This window comes from Ips typographus, linkage group LG4 (assembly GCF_016097725.1).
Source record: "Ips typographus isolate SLU linkage group LG4, UJ_Ityp_2.0, whole genome shotgun sequence".
NCBI lineage: Eukaryota > Metazoa > Arthropoda > Insecta > Coleoptera > Curculionidae > Ips > Ips typographus.
Genome location: NC_138425.1, coordinates 5,233,845 through 5,251,610, shown reverse-complemented (window position 1 = coordinate 5,251,610; position 17,766 = coordinate 5,233,845). Strand labels below are relative to the sequence as shown.

The 17,766-nt window shown below is 33.8% G+C and overlaps 4 protein-coding genes across 6 annotated transcripts; 1 reads left to right on the top strand and 3 right to left on the bottom strand.

The window, feature by feature from the left end:
- Positions 1 to 127: 127 nt before the first annotated feature.
- On the bottom strand, positions 128 to 1,861 carry LOC145728733 (photoreceptor outer segment membrane glycoprotein 2-like). 2 transcript variants are annotated; one of them, XM_081979192.1, is made up of 8 exons: positions 1,704 to 1,861; positions 1,424 to 1,628; positions 1,236 to 1,369; positions 1,018 to 1,177; positions 717 to 963; positions 517 to 663; positions 208 to 463; positions 128 to 153 (listed from the first exon to the last, which is right to left on the bottom strand). In XM_081979192.1, the coding sequence occupies exons 1-8, from the start codon at positions 1,765 to 1,767 to the stop codon at positions 149 to 151; spliced, it is 1,218 nt and encodes a 405-aa protein (XP_081835318.1). In that variant the 5' UTR covers positions 1,768 to 1,861; the 3' UTR covers positions 128 to 148. The 2 variants fall into 2 exon arrangements, with proteins under 2 accessions (XP_081835318.1, XP_081835317.1); XM_081979191.1 differs by having other exon boundaries at positions 134 to 463.
- Positions 1,862 to 2,026: 165 nt separating this feature from the next.
- On the bottom strand, positions 2,027 to 8,553 carry LOC145728730 (RNA polymerase II-associated protein 1). 2 transcript variants are annotated; one of them, XM_081979188.1, is made up of 15 exons: positions 8,536 to 8,553; positions 8,287 to 8,428; positions 7,461 to 7,672; positions 7,140 to 7,329; positions 6,922 to 7,090; positions 6,136 to 6,864; positions 5,685 to 6,083; positions 5,418 to 5,631; positions 4,097 to 4,236; positions 3,864 to 4,041; positions 3,546 to 3,811; positions 3,370 to 3,496; positions 2,942 to 3,305; positions 2,701 to 2,888; positions 2,027 to 2,641 (listed from the first exon to the last, which is right to left on the bottom strand). In XM_081979188.1, exons 2-15 carry the CDS (start codon positions 8,408 to 8,410, stop codon positions 2,465 to 2,467), a joined length of 3,477 nt encoding a protein of 1,158 aa, XP_081835314.1. In that variant the 5' UTR covers positions 8,411 to 8,428; positions 8,536 to 8,553; the 3' UTR covers positions 2,027 to 2,464. The 2 variants fall into 2 exon arrangements, with proteins under 2 accessions (XP_081835314.1, XP_081835313.1); XM_081979187.1 differs by lacking the exon at positions 8,536 to 8,553 and having other exon boundaries at positions 8,287 to 8,524.
- Positions 8,554 to 8,721: 168 nt separating this feature from the next.
- Positions 8,722 to 9,788, top strand: PolE4 (DNA polymerase epsilon subunit 4). The gene is made up of 2 exons (XM_081979193.1): positions 8,722 to 9,150; positions 9,204 to 9,788. The coding sequence occupies exons 1-2, from the start codon at positions 8,872 to 8,874 to the stop codon at positions 9,342 to 9,344; spliced, it is 420 nt and encodes a 139-aa protein (XP_081835319.1). The 5' UTR covers positions 8,722 to 8,871; the 3' UTR covers positions 9,345 to 9,788.
- LOC145728731 (uncharacterized) lies at positions 9,398 to 14,243 on the bottom strand. The gene is made up of 6 exons (XM_081979189.1): positions 12,902 to 14,243; positions 10,992 to 11,118; positions 10,664 to 10,897; positions 10,398 to 10,609; positions 10,139 to 10,342; positions 9,398 to 10,087 (listed from the first exon to the last, which is right to left on the bottom strand). Exons 1-6 carry the CDS (start codon positions 14,124 to 14,126, stop codon positions 9,786 to 9,788), a joined length of 2,304 nt encoding a protein of 767 aa, XP_081835315.1. The 5' UTR covers positions 14,127 to 14,243; the 3' UTR covers positions 9,398 to 9,785.
- Between the last annotated feature and the right edge of the window lie 3,523 nt (positions 14,244 to 17,766).

The following is a 17,766-nucleotide window of genomic DNA, read 5'->3' as shown; positions in this document are numbered from 1 at the left end:
CTGCTACAGTGAGTGTCTCGAGATTTTAACCGGTAATCAAATTCCACTACTTTTGTCAAAATTAATCAAACTTGTAACTGTTTTGAAACACCAATTGGATCACCCAATGTGTTTCGTGTTACATCAATCTTGATTCATCAATAGCATTTTATTCTTAAAATAATAATGTAAAATATCAGTACATGATCATATTTCATTACGTTTTACTAGGTTCACTGTCAGTTTTGGCTTTCAAATTTTCTGACCTTCCACTCTCACCATCTGTATCATCTTGATTAACTAGAGTGTAGTCCCCTTTTTTTCTCGGTTTCTGTTTTGAACGCCCGAAAAGCGTTGTCGTTTTAGAACTGGTCGTATGTTCAGAAAGGTTAGATTGAACTGATTTTTTCGTTTGTGTATCTTTGGATTTTTCACTCCTTTTTTGTTCTAAGATTCTCTTCTCGAGTATTTCATTAGTAATTCCCTGCAAAGTGACCATACTTTAAAGTGTTAAGAACTTTGATATAGTAAGTTTACCATAATTTCTGTTAAAGTTTTCCCGCGGGCATAACCGCAATCGCCTCTTCCAAAAATCCAACCGGGGGCCACGCCTTCGGTATCATAAAGCAAAACCGCGTTTCTGCATGAAGTGTACAAAATTCTTGATACCAATATGATGACCACCTTAAAAATAATTTATATTTGCGTTCAAATCCATATGAAGATATGTTACGAACGTGGAAGAATGTAATTCCACTAACGACCATAATAAACGCGTCCACAATCCACCCAATAGGCGCTTTCATTTTTTCCACACATCCCATGGTGTTTAAAGAGTCGAAGACAGTGCTGGGTTCATCCACCCATACGTTGGTAAACGCAGTTTGCTGAAGGGGATCATGAAGACATTGGAGAGGATAGTCAATTTTACAGCATGAGAACGGGACTGATGGTAAGTTTAGTCTTTTAGGGTCATATCGCAGTCTGAATATAATTTATAGTAATAGTGAGTTTATAGTAAGCACTAAAATAAGTTACTCTTCAACTAGTGTGGCTTTAGTGTTAACTATGTTGCTATCCAACCATTCCATGTCTTGCCAGTCTTTATACGACTCAAAACCGCAGCATTCTAACTCGTACTGAATTCTGTCTATGGTTTCTTTTGATTCAGTGTTTGATAAATACGTTTTCATACCACCTGAAAGTAATCTTTACATGTTCATGGATCTATTAGCGTAAAGTCAGTCAGTCAGTACCTTGTATAGAATTCTTCATAGATTTTGAAATATGCTTATTAACTTTTCTAGACAAGTTTGCAATAATTATTAGAGTGAGTACCGTGTTCGTACCCGCACAGTACCAAAGCAAAAGCAAACTTTTTGTACTTTTTCTAGAATTACCACATTTCAGACCTGCTTACAAACTAATTGACTGCGTAACTTACTTGTGGGCTTGATTCATACATTTTTGGCAAATTTTCATCCCAATTAACCAGTTCATCATTACGTTTACTCCAAATATACCGTACACCACGAATACAAAGTTAATTTCGGCCTTTTCTGAAATAATCATCGGGGAAATAGCTACGCATACATAAGTGGAAACTCCTGTAATTGACGCCCCTAATAGTACTTCTATAATATTTAAAACTGGAACAAAAGTAAATGCATCAGACGTGTTTTTGGTTCAAATGAATGTTGGTAATATAAAGGGGATGTAGTTACCAAAAAATATGGCTGTCAGAGACTTCCTTTGATTTTGGCTGAGTTTAAATAGCCCAACAGCCATGTCATTTATATTAACAAAATGTAAAATAGTTTGCCGTCATTATTCATTCCGACTTTGACGGAATCACTTTGACGGCTTCAGGTGTAAAAGAACAGAGTATAACAATACAAATTCAAAAGTGTTTACCTCCTATATACCTGCTTTTTAATTCGAAAGCTTATTTGTACTGTGTAACCGTATCCGGTTTTCTGTAAAAATTGGATTTTTATCAGGAAAACGACGTAGCAGGAGGTATTTAAAAAAGGGTAATAAAAAACCGTTGTTCTTCAGAGCATTTTATTTTGTACTAAAATAATTGTTCACATTAATATAACAAATAAAATAGCAAACTAAAACAAACACAATAATTGCTATTTAGGTATTAAGTTAGTGTATATATTTGTTTTTCAATATTTTTTATACAGAATAAATATAGGCAACAGTATTCTGAGATCTGGATTTGTCAACAAATTTGATAACTTGTCTAATTTAATCGTACTTTACGGTACATCCTATATAAAAATTCAATACAAAAATGCTTGGTATACTACAACAATCGCCCACTCACTGCTTTGTGTACAATTAACCCATGAGTTAAGATACATAATTTGGTTATTATGCCACACTCTTCAATCAATCAATCTTCACTAATAGGTTCACACACATGTAAGTAAAATACAAAAATAGTTGTATATTTTTGTGTAGACCTTTGTCTAATTTAATTGGTTTTTGAACTTTCCACTGCCGTTTTATACTGTCGAACATTTGTTAATGCTACTTGATACATTATACTATTTTCAGGAACTGTTTTCATTGCTAATGCTTTAGAATAGCACGCAAACAAAGAGTAATCCGTATCTATAGGATAGAGCAAACCATCAGGGTTCAACCAGACCTGAAATAATAATAATATATTATCACCACCCCAAAGAAGTATTTTAGAAATGTTATTACCTCGTCGTTTTGGACTGTAAACGTTTCCACCACCCCCATATATTCAGACCATAAGGTTTTTCTGTATTTTACGTCGTGCCTTTTCATTAAGGGAAACAGTAAAACATTTCCAAATACTTTATTGCCGTAGCTGACACCCTGATATTGTTCCAGTAATTGCACAAAAAAGTCTTTGAAGTTTGTTAGACCTTTAAAGCAGTATAATTAGTAATTTTAGCGGTAACTGGCATTAAGATCTTACCTGATATTTCCTGTTCAAAATTGATGGTACTTTCTCGTTTAACTAGAAACTGATAGATCAGTATTAGCAATTCCTGGACGTCAGAATCCAAAAAGAAACTATCACTGCCTAAAAACAGACAGCCAAGTCTAACATATTTTTCAGTTGCGCTTATCGATTCAGCTAATCCAGGGAAGTAAGTTTCGTAAATCAATATCCAACGCAAACAGTTCAAAATTGTAACAAAACTCTTAGATTCATTTTTATTGTCAGTTTTTTGCTGGTTAGAGTACAGTATAACCAAAGGGGTGTAAATCCAATCCACTGGAATTACATTACCAATACTCATATCCAATGACAATGTTGCATCAAAAGTGATTAAGTTCTGTAATGTTAAGACAATTAAACAAACAGTTAAACACTCACTAAGATTTTTGTGTATAGCATACTTTTGTTAACCCTAGTATGTCAGCGTAAACTAGTTTAATGTCACCTAAATGCTTCCAAGCCTGTCCCAGTTGACTGTTTGTTTCTTTTACCTCTACATTAGCCATAGCCACTTCAACAGAATAAAACCTACAACTCATTTATTAGTTTTTCTAACTTTAGATTAAGTTGCATCTACCTGGGACAAAAAACGACATTTTCTAAAACAAACTTAATGTCGATCTTTTGTTCTGAACTAAAAACGCAAAGGCATTTTACTGCAATATCATAAAACTCTACAGAGTCAATGTGGTCTTGCACTGTATGCGCAATCTTTAGTATGTTCATAATTAAAAAGCTTTCGCATCTGGTAAACCAATTGCCTACGTTATAATAATGTTTAGACATTTTCAGTTTTCCGGTATATTCCTTGATTTTGGGATGATTTAAAAACTTTACTTTTAACTGTAAAAAAGTTGCAATGAAATTGAGATAAAACGAATGAAACGATAATCACCTTAAGAGATGTATCACTTAATATGCAAGTGGATAAGCTGAAAAGCAATGGTATGCAACTGTTTGATTGCATTACTGGTACGATATGGTCCATGGAAAACCACGTAGCAGCTTCTAAACTCCTTAAGTTGGCGGATGTTTTATGGGTTTCGTAGTTGTTTAAAAGTAAAGAGCCGTTTCTAAAATTTACACGAGTCAGTAGGTCAGGTCAGTAGGTAAACTGACTGAACTTACATAATATGTTCAGTTACTGAATGGAATCCACTGGAATCTAGAAAATTCAGTAATAGTTCCTCTGTGTATAAGGGAGAAAAGTTTCGATTGTAAGAGGTTGCATAATGTAGCAGAGCTGAAGTGATTTGGGATTTGCCACACTAAAATATGAAAAGAATGGGATACAAAGAGGTAATTAAAATGTTTATGCTTAATATCCTAGTTTTAAGAAGTCTGCCTGAAACCATTTCTGATTTATTAACATTTTTTTAATGTGTAGCTTTTCGTGATAATTCCCGCTCAAATTCCCGGTAATGCTATATTTAAGTCAAGAAAATGGCTCAATGCATTTTTTTGAAAATTGTAGCGTAGCCTAGAATAAGAGGTCCAAACTCTCAAGATATTTTTGGTTTTCCGTTGTTGCCAGCTTAACGGGAAAGAAGTATCAACTTTCGATTTTAAAATAGACACCCGGTATATTTAACCATTTTTGAATTCCTCTATAAGCTAAATTACAAAAAATGTATAGATCCTCAACCTTAAATTTCAACCAGAACTTACTCTTTGCCAACTGATGCTTGCTTTTTTCGGAAAGTAACATCGGTGGCGCCTATAAGCTCTGTTCAGTGACTTCTGACTATTGCATTACATTCCATATGTCATTTCATTAGACAAAGATCGAATAAGAAGCCTCTACAAGTGTCTTAAATTTTCCCAGAGTTGTTTTAAATTGTCATAGGTCTTCAGTCTTCAAAACTTTCTAAGAATTGTTGATGGACATTGGTTGGTCATATACTGTATAATTTATTCTTTTATTGTTGCTCCTGCCACCATTTTGACAATCAACTCATCACACATTTAATCACCTGCGTTTTTTGCTGGTGATTCTGACGCAACCCGTCAGAAGTCACTGAACAGACTATAGCAGAAAATTCTGAAAATGATGCCGAGACAACGGAAAAAAAGTACACAAGCTTTTTCGCATACAATTAGTCAAAGCATCCATCCATAATTCTGTGTATTTTCAAGAGTTAATTTGATGTTTTTAAGATGGTAATTTTTATAAAAACTAATTGTTTTGTCATTGTACATATTAAAATTAAAGTTTTTAGTGTTAAAAGCAACTCAGAAATAGCTAGAACCTTGGATTTTGTGGTAAAAAGTTCAATAAACTATGGCTGGTATAACAACATAATGCCTTAATGACTGCAACCTTGCAATAAAAGTATAAAACATTTATAACATCACACACACAATCACAAAGAGTTGGTTTCTACTACAATAAAACTGTTAATTAACTCTAATAAATACAAAACATTTTGAACAAAAGAAAATATCTTACCTTAAACGTTTCTAAGTTTTTGAACTGAGTCATCCACTTCAAAAAACATTGAAAACTCAATTCCGCAAATAAATCAAATTCTTTCTCCACAGCTTTAGACAGGAATACCAAAACTGCAGCCAGATGACTTTGCCTTATTAACGTTGTGGAAGCCACATTATCGGTATGTTTAAAATGATAGTCCAGAATTGTAAATAGGAGGTTTTGATGTTCCCTGCAAGTTAAGTCTTATTGCACTAGCATATAAGATAACTTCAAACAGTTTACCTAATTGACTCTAGTGCCAGGCCATAGTGTATGAGAAGAGTCCAATACTTAAGGCATTCTACTTGGAGTTTGAGTCCTAGTGCATTTTGGGAAAACTGATCAGCATATAAGTATGACAAAATTGTAGTCAGTATATTGTGTTTTCTGAGTAAATGTTCTGCAGTACTTCGGTGTCTTGCTGATAAAATTCTTATTAACTTTACCACCTGAGGCAGTGGCATTTGTGAACCAACTATTTGTGAGGTTTGAGGAAGAAAACTAGCCACTAAGCCACTTAATAAACCTTCTGTCTGGAGGATTTTATTTATAATAAATTCTGAGTCTCTCCCCAACCGAATTAGTATTTCCACACAGTATATGACCGTTTCTACTGAGGGTTTTACTGTATTGATGACATACCTACACAAAATACTATAATTCCAACCAATATAAGTACAAACAAAAAAATTACCTTATTCTTGAAAGAATGTTGGTTCTAACTAAGCATTTTGGCAAGTTGGTTTCAGCAAGCTGCTGATCATTTACAGTATTATCATCTTCAGCGTTTTGGTCCACTGCCAAAATAGGTTGAACAAGTCCTAACCCAAAACTATTCAAATTATCCACACAAGTTTCATCCAGCTGAAAGTAGACTAAGTTCCTCAAAGCTTTAACAGCAGCAGTCAAAACGGAAGGGGTATTATCGTCCATGCACACACGCAAAACAAAAAAAATTTGCTCCACCGGTATTTCAATAACTTGATCGTAGATTCCAGTTTGCTCTAATCCTAAAACATTGGCTAAGGTGTTCAAGGCAACACATCTTTGCTGAGTTATGTTGGATCTAGAAAGGAGTAACAGCTCTTGCAAATTATACCCAGGTCTTTCAGGTTCATCTCCATGGTGGTATAAATGTCTGTTGCTGTCGTCAATTTGAGACATACTGTATGGAAGAAGGTAACCTTCAAAGTCAAATCTGGCTTCAAACTCTTTGTCTTTCTTTAAATCTGCTGTATTAACGTCTTTCATCCAAGCTAATTTATTCGCTTCAAACTCGTTGAAATGAAGCCATCCCGCGGATTCTGGCTTTGATAGTATTTTCTTGGGAACCTCCAGCTGGTCTATGCCTACCATTTCAGCAGCATCATTTTGTTCTTTAATTGTTTTATTTCGATTTTCTAGTTCTTCTTTGTTTGCCGTTCTGAGGGTTGGTAATGCAAATTTATGAAAGTATACCTAATTGAATTCAACATCCAACCTTTGAGATTTCAAGTAGTGAATTAATGCCGGATCTAAAGTTGATAAAAGTTTTTGCCTTTCAGCTAGAATTTCCTCTTCTCTCATTGATTCTAGCTTGTGCATGTTTTCTCGGTGGATTTGCCGCCGGTCTGATGACGATAAGATTGTGGAACGTTGTGCTGCAGTTGCTAAAAAAACTGCTTAGAAATCAAATCAAAGAAAAAAAAACAAAATTACCTATTGTGTCTAATTTGAAACTTTTGGAAACATTTTCTTTAGAAGCATTATCTTTTAGTGTCTTCTCTTTTACTACTAGAGAGTTTGCACTTAAAGACTGATTGGTTGCAGGTTGAGCTGGGCTAAGATCTGTTTTGAGTCTTTTAATGTGTTGTGAAAATATGCTACCCTTTGTTGGTTTAATACCTGGCTAAAATAGTATTGATAGATAGAAACAATTATGAAATATGTAGTTGAGTTTCTTGTTAGCAGCTAATAAAAAGATCTCCTTGAACATGTAAGACAAATGTAAATATGCCAACCCAAGTAATTGACACTTACATCACGTCTAAGAGCCTTAGGAAATCCTGCAGTATCAAACTTTAGCACCCTAATACTTTTGGGATCTACTTTATTCTCAGTGATGTTTCTCAAATTTACATCACTGGGAATTGACTCAAATGTGTTAGCAATTTGATCCTGAATGGTGGTTTCTGCATTATCCTTGTCATCATCCACATCCATTGACTCATTTGATTTGGATGGAACATTTTCTATAAGCAATAGTGCAAAACAGTAATATACCCTTTAGGAACAATCAATATACTGAGAGGAATGTAAATGAAAGAGCAAAAGTGCACTTTGTATAGATTTTTGCATAAGGAGCAGCTATCATTCACTTTAAGTGCAATTTTTATCTTTTTAGGACTACTATTGAGAAATTTTGCACTACCGATATTTTATTGGTAGTCATTTAACACAGCTGTATTTTATGCAGCATTGAAGATAGATTATTTAAATAAACAATTTAAGAATGTTTGAAATACCTAATATTTATTTTAAAATATGTTGGAACTTGACAGAATTTAACAAGCTTCAAAAAAACTAAAATAAAAGAACACAAACATTAATTATGTGTTTGTGCTACATTAAATTGTCACAGTCTTCAGGTATTGATTGTTTTATAAAAGCAGACCTAATAAAAGTGAGAGCAGTGAGCAATATAGTTTATCAAAGAAACTTGTAAAATATTTGTTCAATTAATGAATAAACCAGTCTAGCTGAACTTATTGTAGTTAAAATTGTTATCTACCCACACACACAGTCACAGTCACCTACTCAATAAAAAGAGAAATTTCTAATAACTACCAGCATATGATGTACTTACCTGGAGTGTTTTTTACAAAAGCTGCAGCTGGAATAACTTTTTTCTGTGATTTTTGTTTGAAAAACTCTTCTTGCTGCCTCAATATTTCATCATCGTCGTCATTAACACTTGGTCGTTTTAACATTGTGGGATATTACGATTTCTACGAATAATTCAATAAATAACAGTTCCCAGATAGATTCAAATTTTCAAAATTCTCAATAAGATCAAAATAATGAAAATAACAGGAAAGTAAATAATAAATATTACCATAACCTCAAAAAAACAGCTGAGATTTAAAATTCATTTGGCTCCACTGCGCTAGGTAGAAGCCATTTGACGGATGTCACGTGACACTTTTCCTTATTTAATGAGCCAAGTCATGTGACTGCTACTCCATTTTGGTTCAACTATCTCAGTTTCCGATTCCCGCCAATGTCCTTCTAGTTCAAACGTATTTTGTTTGTTAGGTTATAATATCTTCAATTCAGAATCAGAATAAATTAAACATTATTTCAAAGAAAACTATTTTAAATTAAGAAAGCTCTCACTCTACTACTACTAATTAATGCATTGTTAACTGTTCCTCATTTGAAAACACAAATAATGGATGAATCTAGTGAACTAATTTCTGAAGATATATTAGCTCAACTAAACAGTGAAGACAATCTAGATGTGGAGACACTTATAGATGAGGTACCCCAACCTGACACAGAGTCTTCTGTACTGCAAAACAGCACCAGTCCAAGAGCCACCTCAGGCAGTCCAACAAAACCAGTAAAATATGTAAAGTTACCATTGTCCCGAATCAAGCAGATAATGAAAATGGACCCTGATGTTGTGATAGTCCAGCAGGATGCTATATTTTTAGTTACTAAAGCCACAGTAAGTGTTTTACTTAGAACCGCTTTGTGCTGCTACAAATTGTTTTGTTGTAGGAAATGTTTATTGAATTTTTGGCTAAAGAGTGTGGAAAGCAGATGGCTACAAATAAAAGGAAAACCATGATGAAGAGAGATGTTGATGTGGCTATAGAAAGTGCTCCACAATTATGCTTTCTTGATGGAGCATTAGAATAAGTTCTTACCTCTACTGGAAGGCTGACACTTATTGTTATATTGATACAAAAATAATATCTGAAATGTAGTATATTTCTTCATATTTTCACATCAGTACAGATCAAAACAAACATCGGCAGGCTAATAGAAAATCAATACAGAAACTTATTTAAGTTATTAAACTTAAAAAATAGCTTAGTTTTAATTTAGTGATAAAGTGTCAGATATCCATAGCATCTAACTGCATTTATCATAATTAATTTAATTTAAAATTTTGTGTTTGTAAATAGTAACATTAAAATAAGTTAATAACATTTCTTGTAGTAATATAAGTAAAGGAACAATTTTTTTTTGTTCTGAAAGTTTTAGATTTGACAAAAAATCAACAATTTATATTCTGGGAAAACAATAAAGAATTACAAACACGTATTAAACAGAACTAAGCTTAAATATTAGTCAAACTTACTTTCTATTTTTATTTTTTCTTCGAGAAATTCCACTGTCATTATGTCCATATAAGGAGTTTAACAAATTTTCCAGATCAGGTTTGTCCATTCTAGGAGCCTGACTATTTCTTCTGGGTTGACTTGAGTTTTGTTTGCCCAATGCTATTCTATACTGAACTTGATGAGTGTCTGGTTTTAAATGTTTTAACGTCTCTTTTTGACAACAGGCCCAGTCACTTATATCATAGACTGAGCCTTCCATACAGGCATAATAATGCCAAAGAAATCCGAAACATTTTGCTTCAGCCCATATATCACCTAAAAAAGATTTACAACTGAAATTATTGATAATCAAAAAATTTAATTAACCTTCTCTGGCAGCATGGTGAATTTTACAAGTTTTGCAGTTTCTGGCCGCATAACTTGGCCGATCCATTTTAATACGCTTGTGTCGATCGCCACACGCACTGCAACGTATCGTATTTGCGTTCATTTCCATTTTTTGTTGCAGCTGCTGCAGTAGTTCAGCCATTTGGCTAAAGTTTTGAACTACAAATGCAGACTCTGCCACTCCTGTAAATTTAATTAAATTTGATACAAAAATTAACTCTCTATAACTTAACAGTACCTCTATCATAAATAGCCCTTCTTTCCGGTGTGCCAATCATATCAAATGCGTGAACTAAAATTTTAAATGCTTCCTCAGCTCCGGGCTGATTATTTTTATCCGGATGAACTAAAAATGCCTGTCTTTTGTAATATTTCTTAATATCGTCGTCATTACACTTTGGAGTTACACCCAGTATACTATAAGGGTCTTTTCCTTTACAGGCTAACAATCTAAAAATTAAAAATCATCATACAAAATGTTTTACACATTAATATTGGTTTAACCTTTTCATGGCTTCATCACCAGTAGTAGGCATACTAATATTATTGTCAAGACCATTCTGAAGGAAACTACTAGTTTCCTCCTCAAATTTGCTAGGTTTTGAATTTTTCTTTTTAAATTTCTGTTCAAACTTTTCCCAAACCCAGGCAGTCAATCTCCACCTTTTTAAAATTGCCTCGCTAGTGCTAGTGAGAGACTTCCAAAACATCACCAAATGAGCCCAAGATTGTAGTACACTACAATATTTTTTAAACAAATTTGATTGAAAAAAAATGTTATTTAATTATTGTTATTAATTCAAGTTGACACAATAAACCTTGAAACACTTACAATTCATGACCCACATGTACACTGAGGCTGCAAACATCAGAAATCAAATGTAGAAACCATAAGGCAAGTATTGTAAACATTTTCCACCATCCTTTGGTGTACAATTTTACTTTTTCGCCGAGAACGTCTAAAATTAACAATAAGCAATACTTAAATTAGTAAAAATTGCAAAAGACATTTCTTCAAAAATGATTTAAAAGCATTTTGAGTGTTTAAATGGCTTTTAAATTTACTCAGTTTTATGTTTAGTCATATAATACATGCAAAATAAAAATGTAAGTAGTGATAAGAAATTTTCTGTTTTATTTTTTTATTACGCAAACATTAAGAAGTGGTTCTTTAAACTAAACTGTTATAGTGAGACAAGAACACTGATTACCAGAAAAGATTGATAAAGCATAACTTTTGGCAATTTTTAAAGGACTGTATCTCCGAAATGTCTCAGTCGAATTTAATGAATAAAAAAGGGTTTAAAAGCCCCTTTATTGTAGAATTAGAGCCATTCTGACTCACAGTAATTTCTTCACCGATATACAGGGTAAAGAAAAATCACTTTTGACTATTTGAGGCAAAATGACGGTCCTGATTCTAGAAAAAACGACCTTTCCCTTTTTTGTCTATTAAATTTGGCTGAGACACTTGGGGGATACAACACGTTTGAAAATGATGCAGCCACAAACACTTTGGCATAAACAAACATTACACAGTTTTTTTCCTGTAAAATATGTGATAATTTTACATGAGGTTTTATTGACGTTTAGAATTAGACAGGCATTGGTGTGTTTAAATTTTGGCAAAAACTGTCCACCAATTTACAATTTAAAAAGGCCTGACTTGATTTATAAATATTTATACAATGTAATTTTTCTATAGCTGGAACGTTTTATTTAATGTTTTAAATGAATGAGGAAGCAATTATGGCACAAAGTAAACTTGTAAAGTTATGTTAAAACGTCTAATATACTGTAAAGGGTTAACCTCAGTCAAAACTTAATGTGTGTTGTTGTGATCCAATAAAATTTTTGACGTTTCCTCTACTTCTGCAGCGGACATTATTAAAGCAATGACGTCAAAGTACTTTCCCATACCTCCCGTTGATGACGTCCCAAAAAAATCCACTGGACCACAGCTAGCTGTTTATAAACATGAAGTTTAAACAGCTACATACAAGGAAATTTAAATAAAGCAAAACAATATTTTAGGAATATTTAAGCAAATATAAGATATTACTATTTTAAATAGTTTAGCTAGGTGAGGGTGCCACCTAAAAAAATATTATTTTGGTAATTTTTGCAATCCTGAACAAAGGTTTCTTCTAGGTTTCTTTCCATTCTTTTCAAAATGCAGATAGTTAAACATTGCTTGTAGCCATATTTTAAAAATTAAACACTTAAATATGTTATTAAACTATTGCAAACATTTCTCCTATTTTAAGGTAAGCAAGGCTCCTTGAATAGAAATACATATACTTCTATTTATACACATTTTTGTAGGCATGAATACTAAAATTCTGATTGATTTTTAAGTTATTCCATGCTATAATAATTAATTTATTTGAAGAGCCAAAAAATGATAGGTATAACCTTGGGTATAACAGTAAACTTTATTATAGTCCCTAATTTATAGGCATTATAAACACAGTTGATAAGTAATTAAATAATTTGGAGATGGATATTTTTACTCACTTTTTTTTATTTAGAAAGGTAAACTGTCTAAAACCCACATTATATAAAGAACTTGAAATAATTATAGCAACATTAAAATGACTAGCAACAGTTAAATAAGGAGATGACAGTCATTCTTGCCTTTAAAATATTAAAAATTATTCCCTGGCTGTCAATCTATAAATCCAGCTTATGCTATTTAATTTGCAAGTACCACTGACCCTAATGAGTATATAAAAAAATTACCAATAAATCCAGGGCTGTCCCTTTTTCTAATCCTCTGATTCCTCTTTGAAGAAGGCCTTTCACTTGTCCCAAATGAACCATCAGCTTGTTTCTGCCTTCCTGCACTCTTGCTTTTCTTAGCTGAATTTTTGTTTATGTTTACTGACTCTATTTTAACATTCTCATCTGACAAATCTTCAGAAAAGTTACCCACACTTTTATTGGCTTTAGTTTTAGTGTGTTTGATTGGTTTTGAAGAATATACATCATCTGTCACCTTTTTTCGCTTTGGTTCTTCCACTTTAGCTGCAGATTGTTCAGCAATATTGTCCAGGGAGTTCCATTTGCGATTTAGTTGATTGGGCTTGACATTTCTTTTTTCCATTTTAATGTTTGAAAGTGGACGATCCATTTGAAGGTCTTTAAAATCATTGTTGCAGCTACGGTTTAGCAAAGTTGCAGCTTTAACTGTTTTGTCAATTTTACCATTTTTTCTTGCTTCCTTGTTTTTCAGTTTCATGTCTTTAGATTCTGTTTTAATGGGTTTAGTATTTGTTGTTGCTGGCACTGGTTTTGTTAGAACATCTGAATAGCTGGGGCGCATGGGTTTGACTTCAGCCAGTGGTCTGGTCTTCTTTAAATCATCCCTAAACTGGAATTTGTCACTACTATACTCTGATTGCATGAATTTGTTCTCTTTTTCCATGGTTTCACCATTCTGGGCTTGAAACTCAAATAAGTTTGGTTTAAATGTGTCAGGATTGCCAAAAGGAGTGTAGGTGCCTGTGGTGTTGGGCAGGGTCCAACTACCTACTAAATTATCAAAGACAGGTGAGTGAGTTTGATTTGGAATTAAAGGCTCTGGAGCAATTTCTTCTGCAAGCACTGTCTGTGGATAACCATTGTATAGAGTTTGAGGGGCACTGTTTGATCTCAAGTTATAACCATTAAACTCTGGTAAGTTTATGTTCTTTGGGAACATAACAGGAGTTTCAAAAATCGAAGCTCCTTGATGTATGAAGTCACAATCTTGGTTTAAGGTGGGTTCCTGATAATGCAGACTGTAGTTCAAGTACCGATTTGGTGGGGACTGAGTGGCCCAACTTAATGACTCTGCTACGTTCTGTTGGGATGGATATCCAAGGGGCATGTACTGTCCATCATTGGTGAGAATATCTGAACTCATATCGCCTATAATTTTATCCATGGCGTCATTGGATGACGACCTTCTGTTCGTCTCCGACATTTTTATTGATTAATTTGATAAACAATTTGGCACTATCTTTAATTAATTCATTTAATGCTGTTTTTCAACAAAATATTTTTATTTGGATTGATACTGTCACCAATATGTCACCTGATGACGTTTTTGTTGTGACATCATTGACAGATTGCACAATTCAATAGAGCGTTGCCATACGTATAGTATTTCTTGGGCCAAGGAAATAATTAGGTAGAAAATGTTGAGTTTAGAAGGTACCAACTTAACTAATTATGACCTTACTTGAAATAGAAGTAAGACTAGGGAAAGAAAGGTTAAAACCTTCCCATGTTCTTTCATAATAATTGAAATTAATTTGTTGAATCCCTAACATAAAGAATTAAAATTTCAATATGGCAACGCTGAATCAGCTGTAGATGCTATGTCATTCCTTTCAAGCTTTGAATTTCGAACGCCGTCGCTAGGTGGCACACTATACACCAAAAAATACAAATAGCCAATGAACTCAATTCCGCAAGTTGTTAGATTTGCTATAAAAGCTCGAAATTTCTAAAATCAATGCATGTTGTACCACAGTCTAAACATTTTCAATATCAATTTTTATTTGCAATTTAGATTCTCTGAAGACCATTGTTATTTTTAATATATTTATTGTTTATAAACTATACCTACTCATTAAACTTTTGGTTAAATTCCTACAGGTATTTTTTTACTAATCTGTGCTGCTAATTAAGGGATTTCTTCAAGAATCGCTAATTTGATGATGGTGTTAGTTAAACATGTAATTCAAAAATAATTTAACAGTTTAACCCACAGACCCTCAGTGTACCTACAACGATAATCTGAAATCAAAATGCAATTAATCAAGGGACATTTCTCAAATTAGCATACGGGCATGGGCTGATTGCATAATTTATCCATTATTCCCTTACTGGCGTTGGCTTAGAACACTTCATGACTGATGGATAATGACTTACTCGGGAGTAGTTTATGAAATGATCTTGCCAATACATCAACTCATATCAAACTGCTATGAATCTCAAATAGCAAATGACTTTATAAGGGTACCTTTCCCGCGCCTCGGCATTGTGAATACATTATAGCTGATGTGCTTAATGCATAATGAATATTATAGGACTCCCGGATAGATATACGGGCTTTTAAGCGTTAGAGGAAAACTCTAAAACATTCTATATACTCTGCCCTCTATAGCTGAATTTAATTTAAAATCTTTATAAAAGCCAATTATAGCGGAGTTTGGAAGATTAATGGCAAAGAAGGCTGGAAATTCGTAACGTCGAAAGAAAGTTTCGCTTGCATTTGGTTTAGCAGAAAATGTTAGCAGTAGGAACATTAGCGCGCCTGCAACGGAAATAGGCCGGAGATGAAACTATGACGTCATTTCCTAAAGACGCGCTTCGGCGTCGACCGACGTCTTCGAGCAGCGCCGCGGTGCCAAGCACTAATTCTTCTCCATTACCGGCTTTGGGTTGTTTGCTGGACGGGAAATCAATAAAATTACACTACCGAACACATTCTCACTGAATATTTCCAGAAATTCATTACTCCTTTGAAAATTTACATAAATCATACTCAGAGACGGTTTAGACATAGATGTAGTTTGAAGGTGAAGGTATATTCAATGTTATTACGAAGAATATACAGTGTGGGCCATTGACAGCAGCAATTTTGATACATTGTTCTTGTAAAAATTAAATAAAAAAATCATGAGATGAGATCCCCATTGGAAATCTTCTATTCCAATGAAAGCTGGACATTGACTAGAGTTTATCTTGTTTCTGAATTACAAGGTGTCCAACATTATGTTTTGCTTTCTGCAGAGTTTGTAAAATATTTGTACAATTATTTAGGTATAAATATTTTACTGTGTTTCTCTATGCTGATGAGTGTTGTTCACAAATTGTTTATCAACATCAGAATCTTCTTGTGTCTCTCTATTCTATCTTGTATCTCTGTATTCGTGTATCTTACATAAAACATTCAAAAGGGGTTTTTCAACCTTTAACGTAATTGATATACGAGATAAATACACATTAATAAACAGAATAATAATACAACTTCTGAAAAAGTCAAATATAAAAGCTACCAACGTGAATTAAGTGAACTCTGCAAAGGGTGGCACTGAATTAAGCTACTCACTTCTCCCGTTGCCACCCCAGTTTGTTTTCCAAATCAAAACATCTCTTTAGCGGAATTGAATCGTTCTAGTCCAGTTGAAATGCGCACAATACAGGGCTAATTGTAAATGTAAAAAAAGCTTAAGGGGGGCGTCCGAAAATCTCGCTTAGCATGCGTTCCATGTCACTTTGATTGATCGGTAAGTGTGGCGCGGTCCTGTGTGAAACTTTGCTACTGATCCCCCTTCGTTTTTTCGTACTTGGCTTGTTAATCCCTTTTAATGTATACATAGTGTCTATGGGAGCTAAGAGGAGGTAGAGCAATCTAAATTAGTTTTTTTAGTATGGTGCATCTTTTCAAAAAAAAAGGAAATAGAAGACTTTGCAACAACCTCCGAAGTACACTTTACTGTACTGGGTGGCCAACTAAAGAAGTGCTGTTATTTTCTTAGTTCATTAGAAAAAAAAAGAGAGGAAGAGAACCAGCAGCAGAGAGTTATTATACTAAGAAGTAGAAAATCCAACTAAGCATAGCACTTGGAATATCTGGCTGACCAGACAAACAATATGGCAATAAACTAAATCTGAACGAATATGGGAAAGACAGAGAAAAAAGAAGGAATAAAATAGAAATGTAGATATTGCAGTAACTCTAGAGAATTACATCGAAAGAAAGACACATCAAAACATATGAAAAGGATGTTGCCTTCAAGATCTAGAAAATAGACAAGAAAAAGTCAAATAGAATGAAATCATTATGTGGAACAGATAAAGAGATTCTTGCTAAAAAGCTTTTGGGGTGATGTTGATCATTGATCAATTTAACCAGGGATTTAGTGGCAAAAGCCGTTTTCACAATTTGACAATTTGTGATCATAAGACATCCTTAGACTTTCTGATTAAGTCAAAAGACATTTTTTCAAATGGTGTTGCAAAACGAAGTGCTCCACCTTTGTGGATGCCCATCGGTATAGCAAAATTTTGAATTTTCTATATTTCCTGCATAAGTCCCATAAATGATGAATATTACGAAACAAATGGAAAACCATCTTTGTCACAGGTTATCAGTACATTTACCACATTCAACAAGAAATCGCTTTGGTTATTCTCCTGAAAAACGTTTGTTCATACTATAATACTAAATATTCTTCAGTTTATTTATAATATTTTTTAACACGTACACATACAGGGTGCAGGGTAAAACATAAAGTATCGCCGGTTAAAGGGCATCGGACCGAGAAAATCGGGGGATTAGGGAACATTAGCAGCCACCGGCGCGTATTGTGTGGTTACTGGTGTGAAAGCGAGACTGTGCGAAACCGTTCGCTCCCCCTACACTAACCGGATTATATAAACTTGATCCGAGGCATATGCTTTTGTTGAAAATAAATTCCCAATTCCCGTGGGTCAAAGTCAAGTGTCGATTCTGATATAGTTAAGTCAAACCAAAAATGATTTCAATCCAGTGGTGTCAAGCCGGTAAAGATCTAGAAGTGTTACTTGGTGTCTGATACGCTACTGATGCA